Source organism: Meleagris gallopavo, chromosome 28, assembly GCF_000146605.3.
Source record: "Meleagris gallopavo isolate NT-WF06-2002-E0010 breed Aviagen turkey brand Nicholas breeding stock chromosome 28, Turkey_5.1, whole genome shotgun sequence".
In the NCBI taxonomy this organism is placed as follows: domain Eukaryota; kingdom Metazoa; phylum Chordata; class Aves; order Galliformes; family Phasianidae; genus Meleagris; species Meleagris gallopavo.
The window spans coordinates 460,567-472,264 of NC_015038.2; the positions used below are offsets into that span (position 1 = coordinate 460,567).

An 11,698-nucleotide genomic window follows, 5' to 3' on the forward strand; every position below is an offset into this window, starting at 1 on the left:
GTGACGGCTGCGGGATCCCCCCCCGGGATGAGAGAACCACCCCTCCCCCGGATGTGGGAACCCCCTCGGGATGCGGGACGCCCCCCGGGTTTCAGGGCGCCCCGGACCACCGGCGACTCTCAGCCCCGCACTCACGCGCGTTCGGGGCCGGGAGCGCCCTTGGAATCCCGGCGCTGAGAGATGGCCGGGGGTTCCCCATTCCCGCAGCTGCAGCCACGGTGCGGTGCGATGCGGGTAAACGGCGGCAGCATCGCGGCTCCGGACCGGCAGCTCCCGGGGCTCTCCGCCGCGTCCTGGATCGCGGCCAGCTCTGCCGGTCCGTTCGCGGGGCTGCAGCATCCTCCGCGCTCCTCCTGCACGCGGGGTGCGGCGGTGGAGCGGTGCGGGGCGGCAGCGTTGGGCTACGCGGGGCTGTGTGCCCACATCCCGCCCGCAGCCTACTTTCAGAGGAGCGGCAGCGATCCCAAAAGAGCTCTGCCAATTGCACGGGGGGAAGGCAGCTGGACAAGGTGACTGTGTCACGCGTTGCTCGGTGGTCCCCAACTGCACCCCAAGCTTTGGAATCTCCGTGTGTGTCCCCCTGCACTGCGTGCGCCTTTGGTGCAGCAATGGGATGTCACCCACCCTGGGACCTTAACTGCCCTGGTATGACATCCTCCCTGTGATGACACCCACCCTGGGATTTCACCACTTCAAGTTGCCCAGGGGCCCCCCACCCGCCCCTCTGCAGCAGCAAAACTTCTACCTGATGGTGCACTCAGGTGCTGCTGCAGATTTTCCGCTCTGTGCGCGCTGTATGGGAGCTCAACGACCGGCAGGCGTCGTCTCCTGCCTGCTGCATTAATCCTCGCTAGCGCAGCTCCTCGGCCACGCTGCCGTGGGCTGCTGGGGCCCTGCGGGATGCCCAGGGCTCTCACCTCACCGTGGGGGTCAGTGCTCGTGGCTGGAGGCTGCTGCAGAGAAGCAGAGCGGCTTTGCTGGTTTGCGGCGCTGGGTGAGCGTGGGGTGCCGTGAGAGGTGATGCACCCAAGGTCATTGAGCAGTGGGACATGAGCCACACTGCTCGGGAATGGCACGAACCCATCGGACACCCCAACAGCCCCGTGTTCTCTGGGAGCGATGCTCTGCCCGCTTCTTGCAGGTGGTGAAGCACAGGGATGGATCTGACCTTGTTCCCAGTCACCTGCACATCTCCAGCCCCTGCACTGGGCAGTGGGATCCCCTTACTGGGAGCTCCTGGACCCCATCCCTTGTAAGAGTGCTTTTCTCCCCCCACATTACCCCAGCAGTATCAGTGTGCCAATGTCCCCCACACCGCAGCACCTCGGGCAACCCTGGCTCTGTGCCCTCCGCCCGATGCCACGGCAGGAGGGGGACAGGAAAACACAGACTGACCCCCAACCCCCCAGCAGCTCATTGGGTGCTGCAACACTCACTCCTGGGGGAGCAGCTCCCTGCTGCTGGAGCCCATGGGATGCTGATGGAGGGGCACCGAAGCGCAGAGGGCTCCTGCAGGGCGGCAGCGGGTGCTGCTCTCTGCTCACGGTGCTGCTGGCAGAGGCCCAGCTCCCGGTGCCAGATGACTGCGGTTCCTAATTATTGCTTGAGTTTCTGCTCCTCCTGGCTGCGCAGGGAGGTGGGGTGTCCTCGAGCAAGATCAGTACCCAAAGCAAATAGATGGGATCGAGTTGCTTTCCAACCCCGGTGTTGTTTTCTTTTCCCCCTAGCCCCAGCAGCAGAGCTCAGTGCTGTCCTGCTGAGCTCTGTGCGTCCCCACACCCTGAGCTCTGAGCAGGGGAGGCTGTCTGTGCGCTTTGCCCTTGGCTGCAAATCGCTCTGCTTGCTGGGGTGGGAGCCCCTCTGCTCCCCCCTCATCCCCACCCTGTGTTCAGCTCCCACAGGAGCCCACATTCCCCAAAGTGCTCTTTGATTACTAGCCCTAATAATTGTGTTATCGCATCGGCTGAAATGTTTCAGATGCCAAAGCTAATTTTGCTCTTCATGCCTTCCTTCATTGGTAATGGGATTTTGATAACATCGCACGTCCAGAGGTATTGGATCAACTCAGCATAATTCCCCATTTATTAATTAAACTGTAAATTAGGCAGTGTGTGGCTGGAATCTAAGTGCCACCCACTGCCCTGCATCACCCATCCCGACCAGCCCCAAAACATGGGATCTGATCCCCCCAGATGCTGGCTGCATGGGGCATCGCTACCATATGGGGTCTGACCACTGGGTCCAGGCAGGGGCCACCCCTGTCCCTATGGGATACTTCTATGGGATGTGCCCATGCTGCAGCCCGCATGCTGGGATTGCTCTGTGCTGTGTTGAATTGCTGCGGTGTGTCCCTTCGTGTGGCCATCCTGCACTCTGCACCAAACCAGCACTGCTGAATGCAGGCAGTGCTGCGTCCACAGCCCTGCACAGAAGGGGCTCCTGGCTTTGTGGTGTTCTGCATAGCTCACGTCTCAAGGAAAGCTTGTGGGTTCTGCTTAAAGGCATCGTTTTAGTGTTCCTTACTCCTCTGCTCCTCCTCAGAGAGTGCAGCAGAGCAGGGCTCTGGGCTGGTGCATTGCTGGGAGACGGGAGGGAGCGACTGCTGCTGGCAGGAGGTGCAGGAGGTGCAGTCCTGGTGCCGTGCTCAGGGATATCTGTCCCACAGAGAGCTGGAGGTGGTGCGTGGTTGGCCCTGGTGCCATGGGGTGGTTGTGCAGGTGCTGCAGGGGCTGCAGGAACCATTCTGCTGCTTGGAACGATGGCAGTGTCTGAGCTGGATTCAGTGCATGGTGGCACTTTGGGGATGTGGGCCGTGACCAAAGATGGCTGGGGCAGGAGACCTTGTACCACAGCGAGCCCTGTTTGTTTGTGCTGCTCCTCCAGGACGTGTGATGTGTGCCCCAAATCCCTGGGAGCATCGCAGGGCTGCAGATTAGGCTGCAGAGGGCCTGGAGCTGCACGGCTGCCCGGCGGCTTTCATCCATCTGCACAGCCAGACAGATCTGGGGGATTGGGATCCCAGGTTTGCTGGGAGCAGGCAAGGTGGGCAGGGGCTGCCAACACTGTGCCATCACTCTCCTTCCTCCAAACCAAAATCGATGCGGCTCGACTCCGCGCTCCTGGCTCAGCTCCTGGCTCTGCCCCAGGAGCCGTTGTCTGCCTTCTCCTCCTATTGATTGGGAGACGCCGCAGCTCCATGGCACAGCATGGAGCGTCCCAGCGTGGGCAGAGCAGCACCAACACGGCCACATCACGCCTTCGTGGTGCCAACCTGGTGCACAGCCGGCTGCTTGGGATGGCTCTGCCCCAGCGCCTTCTGTTGCCCTATTTAGCACAGCCAGCATGGCGTGGGGAGCGGGCTGGAATGGGCAGCGCCTGTCAGCAGTTTGGGGAGGGTTGGTGGTGGTTTGGGAGGGTTGGTGGTGGTTAGCAGCTCTCCGTGGTGTCATTGTGTGGGGGCTGAGGGCACTGCAACAACACATGAGCCAAAACTTCTCTGCAGCACGGGGCCGTGTCTGTGCTGTGCACCAGGAGGGCTGCTCCCAGCACCCCATGGCCTCTGCAGGTGCCTCGGAGCCATCTCTGCTTTGCTTCCCTGCTAATTAGCCATGGAGCTGCCTTCCGCGGGGTCTCCAAAGCGCTGAGGAGCCAAATGCTTTAACAGGGCAGGAGAAAAGCAGCTGCTGTGCGTTCACTGATGGCACTGCAGCAGCTCCAGGGAGTGCTGTCTGCAGCCCACACTGCGTCCTGCTGGGCAGGGGACAGCTGGGACAGCTGAGCCCTGCAGGGACCCTGAGAAAAGCCCTGGGATGTCAGGTGCACCACGCGCAGCTCAGAGCTGCTCGCTTTGGAACCGTGCACTCACCGCTTGTTTTCACCCCCCTGTGTACTTTGTGGATCCCATCCCCACAGCACTCCCAGCCCCTTCCCTTGGGCTCAGTGTGGGCTGGGGCTGTGGGGTGCGATCTTCACCCTCCAGCTCCATGCATCCATCGACCTTCAGCTGTTCCAGCTGTGTGTGCTGCACTGATGGGAGCTGCAGCAGCGCTGGGCAGAGGGAGCTGCGCGTTCCGGCTGGGGAACGTCCTGAGCCATTAATCTGGTGGCCAAATGATGGATGAAGGCTACCTTTAAGACTGTATTTAACTGCTCTGCATCTCCAGGTTCTGCTTTCAATAGCACAGAGGCTGTGATGGAGGAGCAGGGTCCTTGCTCAAAGCAGCACCTCCAGCACAGCCGCTCCCTGTGTGGGGTTGTGCCGCATCTCGGCTGGGATCAGTGCTGGCTGCCCCAGCAGAGCTCTCTGCAGCTCACGCTGTTCCCCCCCTCATGGCAGTTGTTTGCACTGTGCCTCAGTTTCCCTCTGTGGGATGTGCTGTCTGGTTGGACCCCATCTTTGGGTCACCCTGGGACAAGGCAGAGCCACTGCGTGAACCCGGGCGCGGCAAATCGCAGCTCCTGCAGCCGGCCATCCAGGCGTGCCGCCACTAATTGCTGCCTGAGCTTCATTAATCACGATTAGCTGCTGTTTTCTGCCCTTCCGCATGTCCCCACACCTCTGTCTGGTTCTGGTCCTTGTGGTCCTGGGCAGCCCCCACTTCTTGCCCATGCACCCTGCTTTGCCCTGGGAAGCTGCGATAGGGACGGCTGCAGCCCCATCCCTCTTCTGGTCCATATATCTCCATCCCTTCCCCTCCATGCCAAGGGCAGTGGGGACTGTGGTGCTGCTGTGCCTGGGGGCTGTTGCATGGGGAAAGCTCCGGACCCCCTTTTTTCTTGCGGAGGCTCTGTGGGTTGAAGCTTTGTATGGGAATGGGAGCGATGAAGGGATCACCGGAGGGATTTCCCTGAGCCCAAACTGCAGCTGGATGCAGGGCATGGAGGAATCCCAGGGGGATCTCCATGGGGGTTTGCAGGGCGAGGGTGAGAGCCCTGTGGTGCTGCTGGTGCTGTACCCCCATCTGCTCTTGAGCCAAGGGGAGATGGGTGTGAATGGAATGCACAGGGGACACAGCAGCAGGGGGGTAAGGGAGCTACTCCTCTCCCCTTCCCCCAACAGCTTTCCTTCGAATGGACAGAAAACAGAAAGAAAAAAATGTGCAAGAGAAAAAAAAACAACAAGCAACACACAGACCTGAGCCCTGCAGCGCTGCATTGCAGTGCCTTTGCTATACCTGCACTGCACTGCACTGCACACGGAGGGGACACTGTGGGGTGGTGGCAGAGGGGGGACGTGGGGATACCCTGGGGCTCATGGTGTGAAAAGGCAATACCAAAAGCGATGGAAAATGTCATCCTTAGGGCTGAGCGGAGGAGTCCCCCTCTGTGGGGCTGTGGGGCTGTGGGGCCCAGGGGCAGCCCCCTCCCCCCCCACGTGCCTCAGTTTCCCACCAGCACCAGTGGGAGCAATTAGTGCTGCTAATTAGTGACCCTGCTTAGCGGGTGCTGGGATGCAGAAGGAGCCCCACAGCTCCAGCCCTGCACCTCTGCAGCCACTTTCTCCTTAAGTAAATAAGAGTGATGTAGGCAAGAAGGTACAAAGCAGAGAAGTGCAAAAAATAATGCTGTGCACCAACCCCTCCAAGCAGGGTGTGCACACACGTGTGCAAGCATGACCTGCAAACAGCCATGCATACACATGCACTCACATGCAGAGCATGTGCACACACAGGCTTGCGTGCTCATACACAGGCTGCAGTGCTGCCATGCGCACACAGATGTGAGCACCATGCACACCCGTGTGCAAGAACAACCAGCAGAGCTGCATACATGTATAACACTTGCACCCCAAAATGGCCATGAGCAGATGTGCACACAAGGTCACACACCTGTGCGGGGACACACGCACAGCCCTGTGTGCACACGAGCACCTCGGTGCATGCAGACGTGCTTGCAGATCCTTGCACACTGCACAATGATTTACACACCACTGTGCATGGCCATATTCCTTGACATTGCACACGCACGTGCACACAGGTGCAGGCTGCCTCCTCCTCCTCCTCCCACTTGGCTGCGCTTCCTTGCACTGCGCTGCAACCCATGGTTGTGGCATTGCAGGAAGGTCGGACAGACAGACGGATGGGGGGCACTGATGGGTGCAGAGAGGGAAGAGCTTCTCGCCCCCGGATCCTCACCTCTATGATATGGCTTCTGCCGTTTCCATAACAGATGGGCAGAAATGTCCTCATCAGCAATTTGCAGAGAAAGTCATCCTGTAGAGAGAGCAGAGCGGGGCTGCTGCTGCTTTGGGACCTCTGAGGGAGAGGAAGGGTTTGGGGCTGAGTGGGAGCTTCTGAGCTGGGCACGTCCTGATGCAGCTCCAAGGGGAGCACTGGGGGCTGCAGGAGGTGCTCAGACCCTCAGGCAGGGCTTGGTGCAAGCAGGGCTCATTGCAGGCATTGCTCAGCTGCGGGCATTGCTCGGTGCTGCAGGCATTGCTCAGAGCTGCAGGCAGGGCTTGCAGCAGACATTGCTCACTGCAGGCATTGCTCCAAGCTGCAGGCAGGGCTGGTGCCAGCCCCGCTCAGCACTCAGGGCTGGTGAGCACCTCCTCCTGCAGTCCTGGGCTTTAGGTTCCCCAAAACAGCACCAGCAGCCTGAAAACTTTGGCCCTACCTTTGGGTTCTGTGGTTTCTCAATAGAGAAGCATTCGGGTGGTGGTGAAGCAGTGACCTTAGCACTGACTGCAGCAGGGATGGAAGTGATGAGTTTGGGCTGTTTTGGTGCTTTCTGAGGGGTTCAGTTGGGGTGGGTGGGACAAACCTCTCTGCCTACTTCTCTACGCCAGGGTTATGGAGGCCACCTGGATTGGGTCCTGGTGTCCTCATTGCTTTTGCTGCAGAAGTGAGTGCCACATCTGCACCCCTTGGGCTGGGTGTCCCCATTCTTGGGGACTGCTCTGGAGCCTGAAGGGCTGGGAGGTGACAGCTGGGACACGGTGCTGAGCTGGAATGTGAGCTTTAGGCTGGGAGCATCAGGGAGGAACTCATGGCTGGGGCTGTGGGATGTCACCTTCATTTGCAGCTCAGCTCTGCACTCTGTGTGCTGTGATGCAATCAGGGACCAATGGAACAGCCCCACCACAGGGCCCATATGATGCCACCGAGTCCATCAAGGGGACATCTCCAGTGGGAGAGGGCACAGGGGTACACGGGTTATCTCAACCCCATTTGGGCTGGAAGTGCCTCCATGGCCCCACTGGATGGCACCAGCATCTGCAGCTCCTGCAGGGAGTTTGTAGGGGCTCTGGAGGTGTAAAGGGGCCAGGAAACATGGCTGCTGAGGGGCACAGCGGGGACCAAGGGACCTGTGCTGTGTTGCAGGGTTCCCCAGTCCCACCATGACATTCAAGCAAGCATCCATGATGGCCCCGGAGGCCACGGCCACCACGATGCCCATGGCCACCATGGAGAACTCCACCGAGACTGCGGGGCCGGGAGAGAGCAAGGAGGACATGTTTGCCAAGCTGAGGGAGAAGTTCATGACTGAGCTCAACAAGATCCCTTGTGAGTGGCTGCCCCTCCTCCCAGGACCCTTCCCCACATCTCTGCGTGGTGTGGGGTGGTGGGGCCAGATGAGGCTGAACTGTTGTCCCTGCAGTGCCGCCCTGGGCCCTCATCGCCATCGCAGTGGTTGCTGGCCTCCTCCTCCTCACCTGCTGCTTCTGCATCTGCAAGAAATGCTGCTGCAAGAAGAAGAAGAACAAGAAGGAGAAGGGCAAAGGCATGAAGAATGCCATGAACATGAAGGACATGAAGTCGGGCAACCAGGTGACGTCCTTCGGGGTGCTGCCAAGGGTCTGCTGGTTTGGTGTCCCCAGGGTTTGGGGATCTCCAGGTGGATGGTGCTGTGCAGGGCAGAGCTGGACCATCTCTCCGTTATGGGGGCGGGGGAAGGGGGGTTTCATGGGACCAGTGGGTCTGGGGCATGATGCTGCAGTGCATATCCCCACCTATATGCTGCAGCAAGGGGTTCCTTTGTGATTCCCAAATACTGAGGGATGCTGTGTCCCAGGGGATCAGTGGGGCCATACAAACACCCAGCTCCCTGCCTTGCCCTGGTCTCTCCCCAGTGCTGTCCATAACAGCACTCTTTTCCCTTGTGCTGCTCTCCCTGGGTGCTGCTCTGGCCACCAGGACGATGACGACGCAGAGACAGGACTGACAGAGGGGGAAGGTGAAGAAGAGGAGAAGGAGCCAGAGAACTTGGGCAAGCTGCAGTTCTCACTGGATTATGATTTCCAGGCAAACCAGGTGCTGGAGGGGCTGGGATTTACCCAGGGGGTGCATCTGGGGAGGAAAAATCTCCCATCTGGGGCTGGGAGCCCGTTGTGCTGAAGGCACTCTGTCCCCTCCAGTTGACCGTGGGGATCCTCCAAGCAGCTGAACTGCCAGCTTTGGACATGGGTGGCACCTCAGACCCCTACGTCAAGGTGTTCCTGCTCCCCGACAAGAAGAAGAAGTATGAGACAAAGGTGCAGAAGAAGACACTCAACCCTGCCTTCAACGAGACCTTCACCTTCAAGGTGAGGACCTTGTCTGTCCCCCAGCCTCATCCTGACCCACAGCTGGGCCTCGCTGGGTGCCGAAGGCTCCCTGGGGCTCATTGCCACCTGGTGGCTCTTCCCTGTGCAGGTCCCTTACCAAGAGTTGGGTGGGAAGACACTGGTGATGGCCATCTATGACTTCGATCGCTTCTCCAAGCACGACATCATTGGTGAGGTGAAGGTGCCCATGAACACGGTGGATCTGGGCCAACCCATCGAGGAGTGGCGGGACCTGCAGAGCGGTGAGAAGGAGGAGGTGAGAGCTGAGACATGGAATGAACCACAGCACTCGGGATGGACCCATCTCAGTGCCGTGAGCCGGCTCTGACCCAGTTCCTCCTTTTTGCCAATGCTCTGCTCGGCAGCCAGAGAAGCTTGGAGACATCTGCATCTCCCTCCGGTACGTGCCCACGGCCGGCAAGCTCACTGTCTGCATCCTGGAGGCCAAGAACCTGAAGAAGATGGATGTTGGGGGCCTCTCAGGTGGGTGCTGCTCGGGGGCGTCATCCTGCTGACCCATCCCAGTGCTCTCAGACTCCTTTGTTGGAGGCAGCCTGAAGTCAGGCTGTAGGGAAGACGAGCCCCTGCCCCTTGGGAAGGGTAGAGTTCAGTTCTCGGTGCATGACAAGGTTTGGTTTCATTGCCGGCATCTCCTGCTCCATCAATGGGGCATCTGCTGGTCCCAGCCCTCCTGCAAGGAGAACCACAGCAGGCAGGGCAGCTCCATCCCTTGCCCAGAGACTCCCTAAATTGGAAATATTTTGGCTTTGGCTTCCATCCACAAACCTCCGAACTGCTCACCTCACACTGCCCTCATCTTGGGCTGAGATCTGCCCCAGGGTGTCCCATGTGAGTCCCAGCCCTGCTTGATGCACCCCCCTTCCCCCAGATCCCTATGTGAAGATCCACCTGCTGCAGAATGGGAAGAGGTTGAAGAAGAAGAAGACCACAGTTAAGAAGAAGACCTTAAACCCTTACTTCAACGAGTCCTTCAGCTTCGAGATCCCCTTTGAGCAGATACAGGTTGGTGTGCTGACATCCTTGGGGATATCTGGGTGGGGGGAAGTGAAGGACGTCCCAGCAGTCTGAGGCCTCCTGCTGAGCTGCTGGTCCAGCTGGAACCCAATCCCTGAGCCTGGTCTGGAGATGCACCTTCAAACCCAGCTGACGGGAGGGCTGGGGCTTTCATAGAATCATCCAATCATTAAGGTTGGAGAAGACCTCAAAGTTCATCAAATCCAACTGCACCCCATCCCCGCCATGCCCACTAACCACGTCCTTCAGTGCCACATCTACCCATTCCTCTGCTCCTGGGCCTGCAGTGCTCAGGCAAAGAAAGAGTGGCCACGTGAGGATGGGCGAAGTCCCCACTGCGACCCTCTGTCTCTGTGGAATGGAGTGGTGGAAGGATGGAGGGGACTTTGCCCCAAAAGAGGCCACTCAGCCCTGTGGGATCCGTGGGGCTCTGCCTTTCTGCCCCTCTAACGACAGCTTCCTCCTCCAGAAAGTGCAGGTGGTCATCACGGTGCTGGACTACGACAAGCTGGGCAAGAACGAAGCCATCGGCAAGATCTTCACGGGCTTCAACTCCACGGGCACAGAGCTGCGGCACTGGTCTGACATGCTGGCCAACCCGCGGCGGCCCATCGCCCAGTGGCACTCACTGAAGCCAGAGGAAGAAGTGGACGCAGCTCTCGGGAAGAACAAATAGAAGACCTGCAGCCGGCGCGGCGGACATTCAAAGCGACCCAGAGCTACTGATACCTCAGTTACGCAACCTTTGGTTTGGTTCTTTTTTGTTGTCGTTGTTCTGTTTTAAGCTGAAATACCCTTTGACAGCTGTGGAAGGGTTTCCAGACAGTCCCGATAGCTTCCAGGGGAAGAGGTTAAAGACTCGGATGGTTCTTTTCATTCTCCAGCATCGCTCCCTCTGGCTGCATGCCCCATCCCCTTCACCCAACATCCCTCCCCAGTGCTGCATCACCGACCCACGGCCTCACCGCCTCCGTTCTGCCCATGGGGATCGCCGAGCATCGCTGCATGGAGGTGTCACCGGAGCGGGATGACCACACTCACTGTGCTTGCTTGGGGCTCCAGCACCAGCGTGGACATCCATGACCTCTGCGGGAGACCTGGCTGCCTCCCCTCTCCTGCTGTGCCTCCCGTGGGGTGAGAATGAGATGCTGGGCTGCTCCAGCTTTGGCTGCTGCTGGGGAGAGGTATGCAGGGACGGCGGAGCTGTGCTGCAGGAGTTGGGGGGATGCAGGAGGAGCACATGGACGGAGCGCTTGGAGGAGATGCACCCCGGGGATGCAGTGTGGGCCACACTGCGGTGTCAGCAGGGGCTGAGCCACGGAGCTCTGTGTTTCCCATCGTGCTTGGAGCTGCTGTTTGCCTCCTGATGACACAGCGTAGAAACCCATCGCTTCAGATGCTTCCCTGCGGCTGCTTCACATGGAGAGGTCTCTGAGTGCTGGAGGAGCTGCAGTGGGACCCGTTGCCATCCCCCACAGCTGAGCCCCATTGTGGGCACCCAGCACAGCCCAGGTGGGGCTCTGGCAACTCTGACCCTATGGCTGCATCCCACCACTGGGGGGCCGCATCCCCCCCCCATTCCCAATGGGCTGCTGCTCCCCAGGAGCCGACTGCTGTCACACCCACCCTTCCCACTCCTGCTGGGTGGAATAAGCCATATTCCTGTTACTGGCAGCAGCACTGGTTGGGTAAGAACTTCTCTGGATCCAAGTCCCTGAGCTGGGAAGCTGATGGCCTTGCCCGGTTCAGCCCGGTCCTTGCTGGGGCACAGTGTGTCCCCATGTCCCTGTGCAGCTCTCCCCAGCAGCTTTGTGCTTGCTGCTCTGCTTTGCTTTCCTGCACCCCAGGCCTTGTGGCAAAGGCCCTGGAGAGAGGAGCTCCTTGGAACGTCCTCAGCACGCAGAGTTTGGCACTGTTAGGCTATGAAAGAGACGGGCATTTGGGTGAGCAAGCTTGCAGCGGAGAAGCAGAGCTTCAGGGTGCAGTGGGGAAGCCCCAGGCACTGGGATGCTGCCAGGGGTCTACACCTGGTGTCTTGATGCCAGCACCCCAAGCCCAGGTATGGTGTGCCAAAGCTGGGCTCCCCCTGGGGCCATTGGATGCTTCGGCACTGCACCC

At 59.6% G+C, this 11,698-nt stretch overlaps 1 protein-coding gene across 1 annotated transcript; it reads left to right on the forward strand.

The window, feature by feature from the left end:
- The first annotated feature begins 7,324 nt into the window (after positions 1–7,324).
- SYT2 (synaptotagmin 2) lies at positions 7,325–11,692 on the forward strand. Its single transcript, XM_010724062.2, has 8 exons — positions 7,325–7,505; positions 7,600–7,769; positions 8,136–8,252; positions 8,357–8,524; positions 8,634–8,801; positions 8,911–9,028; positions 9,435–9,568; positions 10,050–11,692. The coding sequence occupies exons 1-8, from the start codon at positions 7,340–7,342 to the stop codon at positions 10,254–10,256; spliced, it is 1,248 nt and encodes a 415-aa protein (XP_010722364.1). The 5' UTR covers positions 7,325–7,339; the 3' UTR covers positions 10,257–11,692.
- Positions 11,693–11,698: the final 6 nt, after the last annotated feature.